This window comes from Myotis yumanensis, unplaced genomic scaffold (genome assembly GCF_028538775.1).
Source record: "Myotis yumanensis isolate MYYU_CA2020_CCGP unplaced genomic scaffold, mMyoYum1.0.hap1 SCAF_9, whole genome shotgun sequence".
Taxonomy (NCBI): Eukaryota; Metazoa; Chordata; class Mammalia; order Chiroptera; family Vespertilionidae; genus Myotis; species Myotis yumanensis.
Window position 1 is genome coordinate 21,910,674 of NW_027223760.1, and position 19,383 is coordinate 21,930,056.

Here is a 19,383-nt window from a genome sequence, read left to right on the forward strand (position 1 = left end):
TTTGCCCCTCCAACCCTCTGCCCTAGGCTGCTGCCACGGGCTCTGGCCCAGGCTTCAGAGAATTCTCAGGTGTTTAGACATTCATTTTATTGCTTAATTGAGCTTGAAGCCATTTAAATTAATACAAGTTTTTACATTTGGCAGCAAAGGCTTTTCCAGTCCCCTTTAAGCAGGGGAAGAAAATCAAAGAAGGAATATTTCCTGGGCCATTGCCTCCTTGAGGTGGGAGCAGATCCGCCACCACTATGGCCACGACAGTGAGGCCACTGTCTCGCAGGAGCAGAGGCAGTTCTGGCTCTGGGGTCCTGGGTCTTACAGGGACCGAGGGGCTTAAGAGGCCTAGAGCCTTGTGGGGATCTCTGGGGGTTCTGAAGCTCAGCGCCAGCACACAGTTCGAGGTCTGGGCTTATGGCAATTGCTCTTCCTTGCGGGGAACCTTCTGCTGGGGTTGGCCCGTAACTTCCTCGGTGTGGTGCACTTCCTGCCCACTTGTCCCATCCTTCCTGTCCTCACCCGACTCTCATGCAGCCAGTTTTTTTTACCTTTGTTAAATTAAGCATTAATTCATTCAGCTCTTCCAGAAAGAACACAGGCTCCCCTCTCCCCAGGGATTGCCCTGCTCCCAGAGTCTGCCTCTCTTCCTAGCAGAGCTGGGGGAGGGAAGAGAAGAGTGGCGTGTGCCCAGAGCTGACTGCTTCTGATCGCACTCCCGACCCCCAGCTACACACACACACACACACACACACACACACACACACACAGCGAACAGGGACTCCCTTGCTTAAGCTAAGGAGTGGAGTTTACCCTATTAGCTCTCTGTCAGAGGAAGGGGAATTTTGAAGTTGCTTTGTCAGTGATGTATCTATCAAGGATGATTCTGGGGGGTGAGAGGCTAAAAAGCATAGGGCCAACTTACAGAACTGAAGCGAAGGGTTCTCAGAGGGCGGCAGCGCAGGGGCTCTCACAAGCTCTTGCTTTTCTGCTCAGCACATCCTCTCCCTCTCCTAGTTTCAGCCGCTCCTATCACATGCAACAAACCTGGTGGCGGCTGCCCAGGGCCTGAGCACTGGGCCTCGGCGCCGCTCTCCCCCCTGCACACTCAGGGCCACCCCCTGCACACTGACCCCGTGCCCCCTTTCTCTGTGCCCCAGGTGGAGGTGGAGGTGGAGAGCATGGACAAGGCCGGCAACTTCATCGGCTGGCTGCACATCGACGGCGCCAACCTGTCCGTCTTGCTGGTGGAGCACGCACTCTCCAAGGTCCACTTCACTGCGGAGCGCAGCTCCTACTACAAATCCCTGCTGTCTGCTGAGGAGGCCGCCAAGCAGAAGAAGGAGAAGGTATGGTGTGGGAGTGGGTGGGGGGAGGGGTGCCCCTTGGCCCTGGCTCATACTTCCTCTCACCACCATTAACACCATTGCCTTCCTACAACAGACAGAAGTGGTTCTGTCGTTCCCCAACTGAGTCACCCCGGTTGGTCTCAGACCCCATATCAGGAACCACATGAGAACCAAGGGCAAGGCGTCTCAGCCATGAGCCTGTTGCAGACCTGCTCAGGTGGGTCAGGGAAGTGACTTGGATCAATGCGAGAAATGACTGAGGGGAGCCCCTGGAGCAGGAGATGGGCGTCCACTGAGGGGAGCCCCTGGAGCAGGAGATGGGCGTCCACTGAGGGGAGCCCCTGGAGCAGGAGATGGGCGTCGCTCCTGCTCCTTCCCCATTCCTAGCCCTTCCCACAGCCCACATCCCAGTTCCCTTCACATTGCCCTGCAGGGAAGCCCATTTTGGAAGCAGCCCCAGGAGATGTATAAAGCTGTTAGGACAGCAAATTTACAGCCCATCCTTCTCTGCAGACAGTGCATCGAAGAGGGGGGGGGCGGGGGTTGGAAGCAGCTTTAGGAAACAAATGGACGATTAAGCAACCCAGTGTGTTTAGTGGTGGGCGCTGGGCTTAGCACCACCTCCATCCCCCACCCCCCACCCCCCGCCTATTGCCACTGACCCACAGCCCAGCCCTGCTAATGGGATAAATCAGCCGGCCACCAATGTGTCAGAGCTTCCCTGAGCTTGAGGAGGATTTCATGGGACAGCCATGCTGAGCCATAAATTTGTTCCAAGAATAAACGTTGCCTTCCCCATGGGGCCACCATCTGGCTTGCAAGTCGCCTCCCAGAGCCAAGGCCCAGTCACCGGCCAAAAGGAATGGGGGGCTTAGGGGCCCCATAGGCCCCTCATTCTCCTCCAACCCGGAGCAGCCATCTCCTCAGTCAGTCCCTTCCTACCTTTCTTCCAAGAGCACACATCACTTCTCCCAGGGACTGGGCCTCGGGCCACCCTCCTGGATCTCTCTCTTTGCTTCCATCTCTGGGGACTGGGTGGGGGAGGGGGGTGGAATGTCGCCCAACAAGCTAGGACAAATGAAAGGGACTGTGCCCACCTTGGGGGAGTGGGCCACCAGGAGGCCTCTAGGAGGTCTCCACCCTCCTCATCCCAGTTCCACTCACAGAAACCCTGTCTTCCTAGAGGGATGGGGAGCAGGCAGCCTCCGCTCCTACAGCTAAGTGCTCCCTCTTGGGTTTCCCGTTTATGACAGCTCAGCCTAAGGCTGCCACCCCCCGTGTCCTCTGCCTGCTGCAGGGAGTGGAGGAGATTGGTGCTGGGCTTGTGTACAAAGGGCTGAACCTTCACTGAAGAGTTAGCCCCTGGGGGGTCAGCATGGCAAGCACCAGCCTCTGGGGCCCAGATTCTGAAAGCGTCTTTGCTCCCCGGCTACTCAGCACATGGGCCTAGGAGCTACCTCTTCTGATCTAAGCAGCCCTCTAAGTATAGAGGCCCCAGAGGGACCCAGGAGAGGACAGAGCAGGGACTCTGGCCTGAGATGGAGAGGTGGGTCCCTTGCCAGGCGCATCGCTATGCACTACACATGGCTTTGCCTGAAAGAGCCCGTCATCTTGGCACTGGTGCCACAGGATGATGCTGAGGAGTAATTACCAGTGATTCATTACTTACGTACGCAGGCTGCATGTTTTTATTCTGTCTAATTAAAATGCAGTGCACCACTCTCAGAGCGGGGCCTGCCTTCCTCCTGGGCCCTTCTCCTGCTCATCTCTTTCTCTTCAAGACTCCTGGGAACCTAGCGGGGCTTGCCTCTCCCTGGCGGCTGGTTCCCAGGAGCAGCGTGGGCAGAGCTTTGCAGCAGCCTTCAGGGTTGGCAGGGCTCAGATGCCTGCGTATCTGAGGTGTCCCCAGGATCCCCAGTCTTCTCCACTTGTGACCCCATGGTGGCTGCCTTGGCTGTTGAGAGACAGGCACCTGGGGTTCAGAGATCATGGCGGTAGCTGTGAGCTAACTGAGGAAAGGAAGTACAGAAAGGGTGTGTGAGACCAGGAGCATGTGGAAGTCTTCAGCGAGTGTGTTATGTGTGTGTGCATTGTGAGTAGGTCTGTCTGGCTGCTGCTTTCCCAGCCACAAGAACTTAGCTGCCTCTCTCCCAGGCCTCATTCCTCCTCCGTGTGCACTTTGGACTTCTCTCCTAATAACGAGGCTGGCCCGGCTTCCCCTTCCTCTGCAGGAGGCTGATGCAGGATTTCCTCCTCCTCCTCCAGGGATTCTGGGCAGGTCTGAGGACCAAGGAGGGAGCTGCCAATGGCAGCTGCATAGACTGCTCCCTTTCTCCCACCACTTGTGCCCTGGCAGGACCCTGGACAGGGTTGTTTGGCCATTGATTGACTTTTGTTAAGCTTTGCTTGCCTACTGAGGGCTTGAAGGCCTCCACCACCCTGGCCCCGTGCCAGCTCCCCAGCCTCCTAAGCAGCAATACTCAATAGGATTTAGAAAGGAAAGGCTCCAGCCAGTGGCACGTCAGTCCACATTGCCCTTCTCCTGCAGGGAAGAGGACCTGGGGCTCCCAGGGGAGGAAGTGCAGGGAGGGGGCTCCAGGAGCAGTGAGGACAGGAGGAGAGACAGCCTCCGCTCCCGGGCTGGCCTTGCCTGTCCCTGGCCAAGGGGGCTGCTTCCCTAGGGTGCCACAGCCACAGGACAATTAGGAGCCCCAGAATGTAGAGGGGACTTAAGCAGACGGAACTGGCACGACCGAGCAGATGAGGAAGGAGGGAGGTGCTGCTCTTGCCCCTTTTCCATCTGAGTCTGTAGCCAGGGCCCTAGGGGAGTCGCAGAGGGGCCCTGTCTCAGGACAGCTCCATCCTGGCCCCAGCCGTACCATGAGAGCTACCCCCAACCTGACCAGAAACCTGGGGGCCTCTCCACATCCTGGGCTCTGCTGCCCAGGCCTGATTCCGGCTTGTCTCTACCAAAGGCCAAGAGCATTCACAGCTCCCAGACCGTCATCCCACCCAGCATTTGGGCCCTGAGGTCCCTCCCCAGCTCTTCCTTCTGCTACAAACCTGGGGCAGAGCCTTACGGCACTGACTGTGTATCTGTGTGCACAGTTACTGTTCCTGCCGGAAGGGGTCTTTGGGTTTTTCTTGTCAGGGATCTGAGCTATCAGAGGGCTCGGGGTGGTTGTGGGAAAATGGCACATGGCTGGCAGGTGTCTCGCCACTGTGTCTGTCCCCTCCCGGCCCCAGTTCTACAGAAGGGCAACGTAAGACAAAATGGGCAAAATGAACCCATGTTTAAGGGTGGGGACATGGGCAGCCAAGCCTGTCCCAGCTGACTGACTCCTTCCCACCAAGAAGCTTCCCTCCCGGCCAGGCTGCATTTACCAGCCTGCCGAGGGCCACTGGCAGCCAAGCCCCAGGGAATGGCTGGTTACCTCCATTCCCCAAGGGAAAGAGGGAACCTTCAGGGCTCTACTATTCAGAGGGCGAACCCAGCCTCACTTAGAAATGGGGTTCCTCTAGCTGAGGTGCAACTCTCCCTCTTCTATCCTTTGGCGACTGCATGCTGCTGGTGTCTTCTCACCTCACGAGGCAGCATGTGCACCCCACTGCTCCCTTCCTGTGGCCCAGTGAGCTGTGTGTCTGTCATAGGACCAATGGCCCCTTTATTGCCCTCCATGTGGGAGCAAGGGGGCTGAGAGCCTCCTCAGGCTTTGGTTTGTATCACCATGCCCGCCAGCTACTGTCCCCTGAGCCTGCCCTCCAGCTGCTGCCCCGAGCCTGTAGGAAGAAACTCCCTCTCCCCGGAGGAAGCCTGATGCTGTCGCCTAAGGCTCTTTGACTTGAGTCATTAGCAGTTTCTGCTCTCACCTTGTCAGTCTGTTCCCAATTCATCAACTCTGCTGTGGAACCTCCTTCCCCCACAGCTGAGGGAAGCAGGGTGGAGTTCGGGTGGGAGCCCAGAACTTCTCCCAGGCTCGGGCCCACTCCAAGCCCATCTTGTCTCTCTGAGGCAGTGAGAGCCCCATGATGCTCAGAGCTGCAGGAATCTCAGGAGCCTGGAGGCTGATGGGCGTGGCTGGCTAAGCAGTCACTTCCCTGAGTGAGGGGGCTCAGCCTCGGCAGGTTGCAGGCCTCGGAACCAGAAGGAATAGGGGCTATGTTGTCGTCATCGTCGTCCCTCCCACCCCCCACCCCCCAGTGCTCTCAGTGTCTGAGCCTCAGCTGGACATAGTCCCTGGAACTGGAGGAATTGGGGCTGCTCCCCCTCCCCCGAGTGCTCTCAGTGGTCCCAGCCAAGGCCTCTGATTGGAGAGACTCTTTCATAGGGCAGGGGGCCTGGACAGGTTAGGCCCCGAGTCCCTGATCTGACTGAATAGTTCTGCTCCCTCTTCTCCTGTGGTGGCCAGGCCTGGGGCTAGTGAAGCAGGTGTGTCTAGGTGCTTATGATGAGGGAGGTGGCCGAGCTGGTAGGACAGGTGTTGGAGGAAAGTGAGAGGGGTCAGGAGCTGTTTGGGGTAGAGCCCAGCCCTGGACCAGGGACCTCAGAAGGTGGAGGGCACTCTCTGGATGGGAGGCAGAGGTTTGGACTGGACGCAAGAGACGACTCTCCCGTCTCCCTCAGCCACTCCCTGGTGAAACATGGGATTTGGGATACAGACTTCTCGTGGGTTTCTGTCCGACGAAGATGAAGAATAAATTCATGGACTAACAGATTTCTTTAATAAAGATGTAGACGTTTATTGGAAGTATATACAGACTCCATCTGGGCAGAGGTGTCTCCTGGGGAGGGGCCCCGAAATGGGAAAAGCCTGCTCTCTCTCTCTAATGGGAAAATTCCTGCTTGTGTCCCTTTGTCTCCGGTTTATGTGTGCTGCAGTTCTTTGTTTGAGCCGGACCCTTTCTAATTGGACCTTTCATTAGTTTAGGACCCCCATGCTCTCCTCACTGGCTATTTTGTTACATATATCAGTTTCAAAGGCAAGCCTCTTTCTCTCCCCCTTATCTTGCAACATTCCTCCATTCTCTGAAAATGTTTCCTTCTTTCCATTATCCTGTGACTTTTCTTTATCCTCTGTGAATGTATGTGTGTCCCCTACCCCCCCACACACACCCCTTCCCACCCGATATCCTGTGGCCTTTTTCTATCCTTTGTACAAGTAACATAAGCACTTTGGTGTCTCCAAACTGCTCAGGTCAGGGCTGCTTTTGATCTACCTTATAATTGCTTTAATTGCTCAGGTCAGAGATACCGGTCCTTCACATATGCATTCCTCCCCCGTGGGCCCTCTTTATTCCCTAAACCTGCCTAATTTTGTCCTTAGAATTCCTTTCACTGGCAGCCACTCCTTCCCCCACCCTGGGCTTGGATAGTTCCTGTTGCTCGTGCCAGGCCTCTAGTGGGAGGACACACACTTGTGCCACATTCAAGGCTGGAGCCTGGCCTCGGTGGCTGTGACCCAAGGGGCTCAGTGAGTCCGGCGTTCCTGTCCTCAGCTGCTTCCTGGTGCCACCCAGGAGTCCGCATGTCAGCGGGTGGTCCCTGGTCAGACTGCCTCACCTTCCCAGGGAAGCAAAGGAGACTCAGAGAAGGCCCCTCTGGCCAAAGTTAGACGACACAATGAAGGCCACTGCTCAGTGCTGCCTGCTGTCTCCAGAGGCCCGGTCAAAGCCGAAAGCCTCCGGAAGCGCCCTGAGCCAGCCTGCCTGTGTTCAAGTCCTGGTTCTGCTCCTCACAAGCCCGTGTGCCTCAGTTTCCTCTGTAAAGCGGGTTGCGTTCATCTCCACTCAAAGGGTGGTTGTGAGGATTAAATGAGTTCATACTTGGAGAATGTTTAGAATGGCTCCTGGCACCTAGTAAGCATGTAAGTTTAGGGCTAGTTCTTTTATCACCCCTGCTCCTGTGTGTGTGTCTGTGGGGTGCGTGTGGTCCAGTCCCCGCAGTCCCTCACCGCCTTCCCCCTGCTCGGCTGGAAGGCCACCTCCCTTCCCTGCGCTGACAGGATAACCTCCTGGCCGCAGGATTGGACCTGACGCACTGTCACGTAGCATCAGCATCGGAGCTGCTGCTTCCCTGACAGCTCAGGGCTGGGAAGGAAGGGAAGAGGAAGGTGGAGGGAGTGGTCCCACCCGAGCTGGGGTCAGAGCGGCCTGCTTGAGTTGAGGACAGAGAAGCTGCTGAGAAGGGGCGTTCTTGCACAGGGACGAGCCCTCCCCTCCACAGCCCAGGGCTGTCACTTGCAGAGCCTCAGGGGTGCCAGTGGCCCTGTGACAGTCAGAGTGACCCTCAGAGTGGTATGGGGGTGGGGGCCCAGAACCCTCCAGGGCCAAGGTCCTGCTGGTGTGCATGAGAATCGCCGGAGCCCGCACTGTGTTACAGAAAGTAACACTCGGGACCTTTAGAACATCCTACTTCGGTAGGCATGCCATGGGACCCAGGCACCTGCATTTTTAATAAGCTCCCCAGTTGCTCCGATGCCTGCCAGAAGTTGAGAGCCACTGGATCAGAAGCACTTAAGAGCACTCGTCCCCACACCTCCCAGAAGTAGGAGGGGCCCAGGGTCCAGCCCAGGGCCACGTGAGTGCCTGTGGTGACTCCCACATTCACTCGCCCCGGGTGACCCACTTGCCTCAAAGTCCCGTTCCTGGTATCCTTTCTGACTTCGCTTCCTCCTCCCCTCCTCCCCTCTGCTGGCCACACGCAGGTCTGGGCACACTACGTGGAGCAGCCTGTGGACGAGGTGCCACCCGTGCCGGAGGAGAAGGAGCGCTCAGCCACCTATAAGCCAGTGTTTGTGACCGAGATCACTGATGACCTGCACTTCTACGTGCAGGATGTGGAGACAGGTGAGTGCTCAGGCCCAGCCCAGGCAGCGCTGCCTCAGCTCCTGGCTCCTCCGGCCGCCTCCAGGGCCCTCCCCTACTGCCCAGCCACGGGGCCCCAGCACTGCTCATTGCATGACCTGCAAGTGCGCCCTGGCGTGGGCGGGCTGAACAGGTCCTCTGAGGACTGGTGAGGTAACCAGTTTTGTCTGGGTGGTGCTCTGAGACTCTTAGGTAATTGTTTTGCTCCAGGCACCCCTGGCTGAGCTGGGCATGAGGATTTGTAGCCCTCAGAGCCTATCAGGAAGCAGTGAACAGATTGTCTCTATGTGGTCAGGAAGCAAGAACTGGCATCTCCCAGCCTGCTCCCCGTCAGCTTCCTGGGAAGGCAGGTGGAGGAGGGGAGTGTGGGCTTGTCTCTGCTGGGGTTTCTCTAGAGGTTACCACAGCCCTGAATGGTAGCCATTTGCCATGGAAACAGGAGGCACACCAGGGGAAGTCCTCCCCTCCCCAGGCGGTCTTTCTAAAGGACTCTCCATCCTCCTCCTTCCTGCCCTCCAGTGCTGTGCCCTGTGGCCAGGGTCCCCAAGGCAGAGACCTCAGCCCAGCCTCCCACCTGCCCTCCCTGTAACCTGACCTCCCTCTCATTGCCACCCAGGGCAGCGGAAAGGGCTCTTAGAGCTGCCTCTAGGGCCCAGGAGCCTGATCCTTGCAAGGCCAAGAGGACCGAAGATGTCACTGGCACTCAGGGCGGCCCCTGGGTGACAGGATGCAGCTCTGCTCGGCCCCCTCGGCCCACCCAGGCCCACTCCAGATCACCAACAGCTTCGTCTCAGCCACTTCCTCGCTAATGATATTTCCCAGGCAGCTGCTTTTGTGCTAATGTCATTTTGCCAAGGAAAACTGACAGTTTCGAGTCCTGTACCTGAGCTATACTTGGGAGAGGCAAGGATGGAGCTGATGAGCCTTCAGGATCAAGTTCTCTTTTCTGGTTGCTCATTCTCACCAGAGGATATTTTTTCCCTTTGGTTTTTAGAGAGAGAGAGAAACATCTATGTGACAGCAACACACCGATGATTGGTTGCCTCCCAACTAGGCAGGGGTTGAACCTCCAATCCGGGTATGTGCCCTTGACCGGAAATAGAACTCGAAACCCTTTGGTTCATGGGCCGATGCTCTAACCATTGAGCCATACTGGCCGGGCTAGATCAGGTTCTCTGAGGTCAGCTGCCATCCTGGTGGAAGCTGGACCAGCCATTGCCTTGGGAATGAAGCCAAGAGAGACCCAGCCTCCGGGTCTGCGTGTGCCGGAAGGAGTCTTACAGGGGTGGTGTTCCTGAGCGCAGGCGCCAGCTAGACCCTGCCCAGCGTACACAGCTCCCAGACGGGCTCTGCCCACCTCCGGTCCTACTGGGGAAGACTCCCCTTGAATAAGAACAGGATCCTAAAGTCTCCCAGGGACAGAGCTTGAGGGTTCAAGGCCTTTGACCCGTCGGTCTCTAATCTCAGAGGCTTCGTGTACCAGCCGGTACCCCGCCCTCCCACTGTCTCTCTCAGCCCTAGGGAGCCGTGACGCTGCAGCGAGCAGTAGCCAAGGCAGAAAATAAAGACAGAGAATGAAGGAGGAAACCGCGTCTTCTTAGAACATTGGAGAAGGGAGTGAGCGCTTCATGGCACATTATCTGGAGAGTCGCGGTGGGCTCCAGAGAAAACCCTGTCCCCCAGTGGCTCCATGAAATCCAGGAAAATAAACCTCAGCACACACAGCCCCCCTCTTCTGCAACTTTTCACCCCCTCTTGGGGACGTCCTCTCTCCCTTCTCCTAATTAGACCCTGCCTTGGGGAAGCAGCGGATGAAATGATGAAAGCGTTTCCATTAGCTGTAAATGACCAACCAGGTGTCTGTGTTAGCACCTCCCAGAGGGCTTTGCCTGTTTGAGGAGGCAAAGCCTGCTTTCTGTTGCCTTGGAGCAAAAAAATAAAAATAAACCAAGTATAGGAGGAACTTGTCTTCTATAGAGGCTTCTCCTCAGTCCCTGAAATTTTACTGTCTGGGCAAGGAGCATTATCTCAGGAGAATGGTAGTGTTTACCACTGGGTGGGGGAAGGGCACCGCATCCTAAAGCCCCTGTTCTGAAGCAGTCGGGCAGAGGCCTGTGCAGAGGCCCGGGAGTGGACAGACCTCCCGTGTGCATGTGCAAGGTCACCCTCAACGCAGCTGAGTTAGCAAGCGCCCTGCCCGTCAGGGCTCTCCTGGGCCCTGCAAGAGTGACAACCAGGGGAGCTGTGGTCTGTGCCCTGAAGGAGCTCGCCGCATGGCAGGAACATACACTCACACGAGGAACTTGTAAGGCCAACCGACAAGGGTACGAGCAGCCGACACGTGTTAGGCATCTGTTACAGTGAGTGGCGCCTTGGGCCCTGGAGGTGAAAAGAGGAATCCACAGGCACCCAGCACCTTGACCTCAGAGAGCAAAGCAGGCACAACAGGTCTGATGCAGACCTAGGATCAGGGCCAGGAGGGATGTGAGAGAGAAGCCACTGGGGACTGATGCTGGCTTAGCAAGTGGGAGGCAGCAGGAAGGAGCCAGAAGGGAACTTGAGAAGACCCTGGGTGTTGCTAAACCTAGAAAACAAAAAGACAGGCAAGCAACAGAGCCCCGGGGTCAGAGTGTTCAGGAAAGACAAGCAGGGAAGGAGAGCTTCCCCCACCCCCGGTCCGGTTGAGGAGGGCACTGAACTGGGATGGGAGGGAAGAATCCTAACCTGACAGCACTGGGAGTTCAGTTCAGCATGTGTCTCGCAGAGTGACTGGTCAGAGTGGACAAGTTTGAGACACTGAGGCTGCACCGTGTCTCAGAATTGCTCTCCATCTTTTATGCTCAGACTCCTAGGCCTTTCCTTGTCCGGGGTTGTATGGGGCTTATCCTTTATCTCCACTTTAGCTTATAGGAGACATTGCAGAGAGCGGCTGCGGTCAGTCACCACCTCTGAGGCCCAAGCCAGGGCCAGCTCTTGTAGGAATGGGCAGCAGGCTGGCCAGCTCCCACCCTAGAGAAGGCTGGTTGGCCTTGGCCTTGATCCACGTCCACTCACATTCTCCACCTCCTTCCCCGAAGCCCAGGAGTTTTCCCACGGGCTCCACAGTCAGCAAGTCACCATCCTGCCTTTGAGGACAGACAGCATGCAACCTCTTGAGCAGAGAGCAGAGAGGACCTCCCGGGGGGATGGGGGCGAGTCAGTGCTGCAGGCGCTCTACAGAATTCCTCACCCACCCACGCCCAGGCTCATCTGCCTCCCCAGCCAGAATGAGCCTCCAAAGAACCTGGCACCCTGGTCTCACTCTTTTCCCCCCCATCAGGCACCCAGCTGGAGAAGCTAATGGAGAACATGCGAAATGACATCGCCAGCCACCCTCCTGTCGAGGGCTCCTACGCCCCGCGCCGGGGAGAATTCTGCATTGCCAAATTTGTGGATGGAGAATGGTAAGCCACTCGGGCCCAAGCAGTGCAGCAGGAGCCGGGGCCGGTCTGTCCTTAGGCCACCGGCTAGACCAGGCATTTGCCTCTGCAGCCTGGTGTCCACTGGGGTGTTGTTGACCTTGGCCGCCTCCCCAGGGTAGCCCTCTATATTGCCCAGAGCCCATGTGGGCCTTGATTCTCCTGCAGTCCAGCCAGCCTCCAGACTACAGAAGTGTGCTCCTCCTCTCTCCCCTCACTCTGTTGGGGGAGTCCTGGCTGTCTGGGTCTCTCGAACACACCTGTCACCCCACTCGGGAAAAGTGATGTCTCAGTGAGCCCAGGCCAGCCACCCCGCCTCCACCCCAACTGTCTGGGACATGAGCAGCAGCCTTGCCCACAGGCAGCAAGGTCACTTACGTCTGGTCTACCGAGGGCAGGGCCCATGGCCCTCCCAGGGTGACGAAGTGACTTGGATATGTTCCCGCTGCGGCCTCCCAGACACTTCTGCAGGCTAATTACAGCTGCTGTTTAGTGTGCCGAGTTTCAGCAGCAGACATCAATCTAGTCATTAGTCTTGTTGCTTTATGCCCCAAGGACACATTAATCTGCTTCACATGCTGCCCTCTCCCTCCCTCTGCTCCCAGCTATGCTCTGATTCCATTAAATGGTGACCACAGTGTCCCCATGGAGTCTGAGCCCTGTCCTCTGTGACACCCACGGGTGTGCTCTCCGACCCCTGGACAGGGAAGTGTTATGTCCGCTCCCCTGCCCTCACTGAGGCTCCAGGGAGATTGACTCCTCGGGGCTGTCCCTTGAGCTCTGCCCATGATGCCATTGCAGGTACCGGGCCCGAGTCGAGAAAGTCGAGTCTCCTGCCAAAGTGCACGTCTTCTACATTGACTACGGCAACGTGAGTGGGGGGCCGGGAGCTGGACTAGAGGGGTCTCCAAGTGGCTGCCAGGGCCATCAACACAGTAGCTCCCTAGGTCAGGGCCATCTACTGTTTGTGTGACAGGCCATGACCCCTGAGTGACCAGGCAAAACTGGCATCTCTGGCAGAGGCCTGTGTGCACCCATAGGTCTCTGAGTGCCCAGCCATGCCCACGCTTCCTCCTCTGCCCTGCCTCCGAAGAGAGGGCCCAGGAAGGCCATCCACACTCAGTTCCTGGTCCGCATGCTCAACATGGTGCTTGTCCCCATCTGCTAACGTCCAGCACGTCCCCAAACCGAGGTTTGCTGGGAGGGACACTCCTGAGGTGGCGGAGTGCCTGGGAGAGCGCTGTAGCTCAGAGTGCGTGGTCCCTGAGCTGTGGCTGTGGCTGCCCACTTTCCTCAAGGACTAGAGTTGAGGGTCAGTTAGCAGGAAGCCCAGAACTGGGCCATGCACCCAATTTACTACCTGGGAATCCACCAGGGGAGAGGTCCTCCCAGGCTTGGCCAGCACCATGGGCAGCCAGGACGCTCCCGGACCCTCATATTGGTGAGCTCTCCCAGCCGGAGCGCCCCTGGTGTGGAAGAGGGAAGGCATTGGAAAGAAAGAAAAACTGCGACTAGAGTCCAGTTATCAAATTACATTAGTGGGAACCAACAAGTGTGCCCACACCAGGCCCAGAGTTAACAGCGTGTGAGCCACAGCAGCCCACTGCAGGTGCCAGCAGGCCATGCTCTCCCAAGGCCTCACTGCAGTGGCTCAGCGGGCAGTCCCTCCGTTAGAGCCGTGGGCTAGCAGACAGTCCCTCCATCAGAGCGCCCAGAGGCCTGGCCACAGGAGTTGTCTTTTCGGAACAAGGGGTCATCAAGTGTGTGATGCTATTGGCCTGGTGTGCCCTCTGCAGAGAGAGATCCTGCCGTCCACCCGCCTGGGTACCCTGCCACCTGCCTTCAGCACTCGTGTGCTGCCAGCTCAAGCCACGGAGTATGCCTTCGCCTTCATCCAGGTGCCCCAAGATGTGAGTCCATGCATCTTCTCTCCTTCCGAAAGGGACTGTCCAGTGACACTCAGCCACTCCTGCGGCCCTTACAGGCTGACAGGAGTGGGAACAATGGGTAGTCTCTTAGTAACAGGACTCAAAACATGGGAGTGACTGAGCAAGTTGAGGGAAGGTGCCAGAGGTGGTGGCATCAGAGCACTTGAGCTAGTCCGTAGGAATGGGTAGGCCCATGGCCAGGTGCACGGGGGCAAAGACTAGTCCACCACAGCCGGGCCCTCAGGGCTTGCGGGCAGTGTCAGGAAATGAAAAGGGAAAAGCAGGTCAGGGCCTGAGGATCAAGGTTATTCTGTGTATTATGGGCAGGAGGGGTGTGGCAGGATTGTCAGCAGAAGTGTGATATGGTCAAGTCTGGTTTTGAAAGTTGCTTCTAGAACAGGGAAGGAGACTGGAAGGAGTTGTCGGGACACAACTGCATTGAAAATCCAGGCAAGGGACAATGGTGACCAAACCAGGGCCGTGTGAGCGGGGCTGGGGAGAAAGGCCAGGTCTCCGAGCACCATCAGAGCAGGTGGGGGCGCGGGAGGGGCAGAGGCTAAGATGGGTTTTACATGTGGGTCTGTTGCTGCTGGCCAAGATAAGGGAGGTGAGAAGGGGCAAATTAGAGGCTGTGGGAGCTCCAGGCGGCCTTCTAGTGTTCAGTGTGGAAATGAAAAGCGAGATGAGCCTCAGTCGAGGATTTGAGTTGAAACCTGGGGTTGTACAGCGTGGTCTGTAGACGTGGGATGGGAGGGGACAGCCTGCGACCCCACAGCCTAAGGAAGAGCCTGACGTGACTGTGCCCCCTGAGAGGAAGACTGTGCTCAGGGCTGCAGGCGCACCACTCCAGCTGCAGTTCCAGCGCCCCAGGGAGGCCAGGCAGGCGGTGGAGGGGCCGTGGCCTCAGCCTCCAGGAGTCCCTGGGGCTCCGAGTGAGGGGCATCTGAACGCATGATTGGAGCAGGTCCCTGGGGCTCAGAGCAAGAGCCGACGAAAGTCATGGTTGGAGCGGCCGCCAGATGCAGGCTGCTGAGGGGCAGATGTAGGGTAGGAGTCAGCACCATAGAAGATTTTCTGCCTTTTTACAAAATGACTGCAGGGCTGAGGAGAAACAGCAGGAAAAGGTGTTGACAGAGTAGATCAGGGCAGTCAGTCTGTGGTGATGAGGAGACCTGAGCGAGGAGAGACCCTGAGATGACAGTGAAGGCAGAGAGGTGGGGGCTGGGAGGTCACTACCAGAGCAAGGCCAGCCAAGGTGGGAGTGGTCGGGCCTGGGCAGCAGGTGCAGGCTCGTGTGCCATGTGGAAAAGCCTCGTGTCCCCAGAGACGACACGCAGGTGGGTGGGGGAGAAGGACGGGATGACATGCAGATAGGCTTGGAGGGGAGGGGCGGAGGGACAAAAGGAGAGGGGACACTTCCTGTCCAGAGCCTGCCTCCTCCCTCGGTAGGATCTGAGTGGGCAGGGAGCTGCAGGCGCCCGCCGGGGACTTTCTTGGAGGTCCAGGACCAGGACCTGGGGTTCAGGTGGCCAGCTTTTGCTCAGGCTCCCCTCTCCCCCTACCCTGGGTGTTTCTGCTCCAGGAGGATGCTCGAACAGACGCCGTGGACAGCGTGGTGCGGGACATCCAGAATACCCAGTGCCTGCTCAACGTGGAGCACCTGAGCGCCAGCTGCCCCCACGTCACCCTGCAGTTTGCAGACTCCAAGGGGGACGTGGGGCTGGGCTTGGTGAAGGAGGGACTGGTCATGGTGGAGGTGCGCAAGGAGAAGCAGTTCCAGAAAGTGGTATGTGACGCGGAGGTGGGCACCACTGCGGGGGCAGGCCCCTGGTGTCTCCAACTGTCGTCACAGAGGGGACGGGGGACTGCGCCAAGAGCCAGGGAGGGAGCAGGAGCCCACCATCCTGCTGTTCCTGCTGGGGAGAGATAATGGATTTCGGTTTGTTGGGGTTTAAAAAAAAAAAGCTAATTACATCCCAAATTAATTGGCTGCAGGTTTGGCTGAGAATGCAACTGCAAACTAGAGCGGAAAGTTCCCTGTGCATGTACCCCCAGGACAGGCCGGAAAGCTTTGCCGGGGGTGGCATGGAAAGGGTCAAAGCCTGTCTTGCTTTCTCACCCCCTCTCACTTCCTTTTCTCTAACATACAACTTCCAAGGCCACAACCAGCTCCTGGCGCTCAGTGCTGCCAGAGCCAGGCGGCAGTGCCAAGGGGTCCGAGGGGACTCTGCCACAACACCCCTCCAGCCTGTTGGTAAAGCCCCCAGGGCCTGGAGCTGGCCTGAGTCTCCCCTTTGTGAGATGAGAGCTTGCTGCTCCCCAGGCTGGGCCGTGAGGATGGGGCTGACACGTGGGGAACTGGCTTACACTGTTCAGGTGTCGATCACTACGATCTTGTTCAGGGGACTAGCGGCCCCTTCCACTGAGGACCCTACTCATCGGAGTCCTCCCAGCCTCTCACTAAGCCATAGCTGAGATCCCAGGACATACCAGCCTTGAGGGATGGGCTGGGGCCAGCTCGTGCCCTCCCACACTCCCTCCGAGAGGAAGGGTGAGGGTGGCAGGGTTGAAACCTGTGTTCTGTCTTGACATGCCCCTTGCTTTCCCAACTCCCAGCCCCTCTGCCTTCCCCTCTCCCCAGGCAGTGTTGCAGTGGTGTGTGGTTCCCTGGACTGCTTATGCGAGTGAAAAGTCATTTGGAGAAAGACCCCAGTGTGAATTGCTCCCGTGTCTCCTCTGGACAGGAGAGGCCTGGTTCTAGTCCTCCCCCTGGAAACCCCCAGTGTCCTGAGATTGCTCCGAGGCGTCAGCTTAAGTTTCCCTGTAGAACCAGAGACCTTAGTGTCGCCCATGCGAAGCTACCCGTATGTCTCTGGTGTCTAGAAAATTCCTTTGCCCTGAGATAAACACCTAACGCACTCATTGATTCATCTAGTCATTCTTTCAGCAAACATTTATTGAGGGCCTGCATATCTCAGTGAACAAGAGACAATATCCGTCCCCTGTGGAGCCTCGTTCAAGCATGAGGAGATGAGCAATAAAAATAGATATAATAAGTCAGTGAAATAGAATGTTAGAAGATACATGCAATGGAAAAGGAGAAAATACAAATAAAGGGCAAATACAGTATGATCTCGCTTACATGTGGAATCTAATGAACAAAATGGAACCAGAGGCATGGGCACGTGGAACAGACTGACAGCTGTCAGAGCGGAGGGGAGGGCATTTGGGGTACTGGATGAAAGAAGGTAAAGGGATTAAGCAGAAATCCATCACAGGTACTAGTACACACACACACACACACACACACACACACATATATATCACGTAGCACAGACAACAGTGTGGTGATAGCCAGAGGGAAAGGTGGGGCTAGGTGGAGATGGAAAGAGACTTTGCTTTGGATAATGGTGCAGCTTGTAGATTATGTTTGGTTGAGTTGTACGCTTGAAACGTGTATAGTTTTGTGAACCAATGTCACCTCAATAAATTCAACTAAAAAATAATAAAAGCCATCCCTTTAAAAAGAAAATAAGATAAAAGGTTCTCATTTTAAAGTAAAGAGAATCAGGAGTGTGTGGGAGGGGCTGGTTATAATTTATTTTAACTATATGTTTATTGATTTCAGAGAGGAAGGGAGAGGGAGAGAGAGGTAGAAACATCAATGAGAGAGAATTCTTGATTGGCTGCCTCATGCACACACCCTATCCAGCCCACAATCCGGGCATGTGCCCTGACGGGAAATCAAACCATGACCTCCTGGTTCATAGGTCGACACTCAACCACTGAACCACACTGGCTGGGCTGGTTGTAATTTTAAATGGGGTCATTGGAGGCCTCAAGAAGGTGATACTTTTTTTTTAATTTTTATTGCTGAAAGTATTATAGATGTCCCCTTTTTTCCTCCCCATTCTCCCCGCCCCCATCCCCATTAATCTCTTCTAGCCCACCCCCACCGCCCACCCAGGCCTTCACCACCCTATAGTCTGTGTCCATGGGTTATGCATATGTGCATACTAGTTCTTTGGTTGATCACTTCCCACCCAGCCACGTTCCCCTCCTAAGAAGGCAGTACTTTTATCAGACTTGAAAGGGCGGGATAGTAGCCAGGTGGGCCAGAGGGGGAGCTTCCGGCAGATGGGACAGCCAGTGTGGAGCTGGGAGACAGCTGGCATGCACGTTGGCTTTTACTCTGAGGGAGCTAGGGATCCACTGGGCAGGGGGTGACGTGGCCCGACCTGGGCGTCCGACGGTCACTCTGGCTGCCCAGTTGTGAATACCCTCATCTTGATCCCTCCCTTTCTCGCTCCCTCCAGATCACAGAATACCTGAACGCCCAGGAGTCAGCCAAGAGCGCCAGGGTGAGTTTTCCCCTCCGGAGCTCCGGGGGGTGCTGAGAGAGGGGGCTTGACCACCTGGGGTTCCAGCAGACCCCACCTCCCTGACGAGCCATTTTCTGTTCTCACAGTTGAACCTGTGGCGCTACGGAGACTTCCGAGCCGATGATGCAGATGAGTTTGGCTACAGCCGCTAAGCAGGGAATCGGGTCCGGCCCCAGCACCCCTCACACAGTACCTCTTCCTCTGCCAGGAGGGTGTTTCCGCTCCAGACCCAGATCGGGGCGTAGCGTGGGTCCAGCTTTGCTTCAGTGTGTGGAAATGCCTTGCAGGGCAGCATCTGGGCTGGGGGTGGGGTGCAGGGAGCCTGAGGCTCTCAGGAGCCTGTCTTCTGAGATGCTGGGCGCTGCTGTCCAGTCTCTCCCAGCTGATTTCCTGTTTTTATTTGGATGGGGGGGTTGTGGTTTTTTAAAAATTGTCCTCAAATCAGGAAGAAACATGAAAGACTTCATGCTAATGGGGGTGTGATCCTGGCACTGGAGGCCCGCTGCCAGAGAGCACCCCACTTCTATCCCAGACTGCCTTTCTTCCCAGCTCTGTCCAGCTGTTGATCATGTGATTTCTCTGATACATCCATTCTCAAATGCCAGCGCGCCTCTCCTTTTCTGTATTTAAAGCTTTTGAGGCCCAATAAAATAGTACATGCTGTCTGCAGCCCTTGTTGGTCATGGTGGAGCCCAGAGCCAGGAGACTGGGCACTGGTGGCTCCCAGGTGGTCACCACATGCCTAGCCACACTCCCAGGAACCTCGCCAGGACTACGCCCAGCTCTCTAGGGGCCAAGAAGTCAGCAGGAGTGTAGATGCCGTGTCTCCTCACTCCTGGGGATGCTGCCTGTCCCAACAGGCAAACCCACTCTCACCAGGGTCTCCCTTTGTTTTCACTCATCGTGGAGGCTGGTCGTGGAGAGGAGCATGCCTGTCAGTGGGAGCTGGGCAGTCCTCAAGAGTTCCGAGCAGCCCCCAGGGTGTGGTGGGCATCACCTGGCACCTCGGCCACACGCAGAAGGCTGCAGATCTTCTCCTTCGACTCATCAGTCTGGACACTGCACGTGGCTGCCCTCAAGGACCTTAGAGATTGGAGCAGCTCGGCAAGTCGTGCCCAGGACTTTCCACAGAGGACAGGCCAGGCTCAGTCCTGCCAGGGACCCGCCAGGGCCAGAAGGGACTCACTGAGGGCCATGAGGCGACTTTCCTCTTCCCTGGCAGCAGGAGGCATAGCTAACACCACACAGGCTGGCATGGCGTGGGCAAGATCGGGGCCCTGGTCCCTGGTCCCTGCTCAGCTCCCTCCGCCGTCCGTTCTTTGGAGACGGAGCTGAAGGTCAGTGTGCTCCAGAGGCCGTGGCCGAGGAGTGCCTGTCCCCAGGTGATTATCTCTTGCTCCGTTTGACTTGA

The 19,383-nt window shown here is 56.9% G+C and overlaps 1 protein-coding gene across 1 annotated transcript in view; it reads left to right on the plus strand.

Annotated features, from left to right (window-relative positions):
• Positions 1-18,641, plus strand: part of SND1 (staphylococcal nuclease and tudor domain containing 1) — a 447,431-nt gene extending 428,790 nt beyond the window's left edge. Inside the window, exons 17-24 of the mRNA XM_070423847.1 lie at positions 1,152-1,340; positions 8,045-8,186; positions 11,524-11,647; positions 12,464-12,533; positions 13,459-13,572; positions 15,173-15,376; positions 17,907-17,951; positions 18,059-18,641. Coding sequence (XP_070279948.1) covers positions 1,152-1,340; positions 8,045-8,186; positions 11,524-11,647; positions 12,464-12,533; positions 13,459-13,572; positions 15,173-15,376; positions 17,907-17,951; positions 18,059-18,124 — 954 coding nt within the window. The 3' untranslated portion in view covers positions 18,125-18,641. The remainder of the gene's footprint in view (positions 1-1,151; positions 1,341-8,044; positions 8,187-11,523; positions 11,648-12,463; positions 12,534-13,458; positions 13,573-15,172; positions 15,377-17,906; positions 17,952-18,058) is intronic.
• Positions 18,642-19,383: the final 742 nt, after the last annotated feature.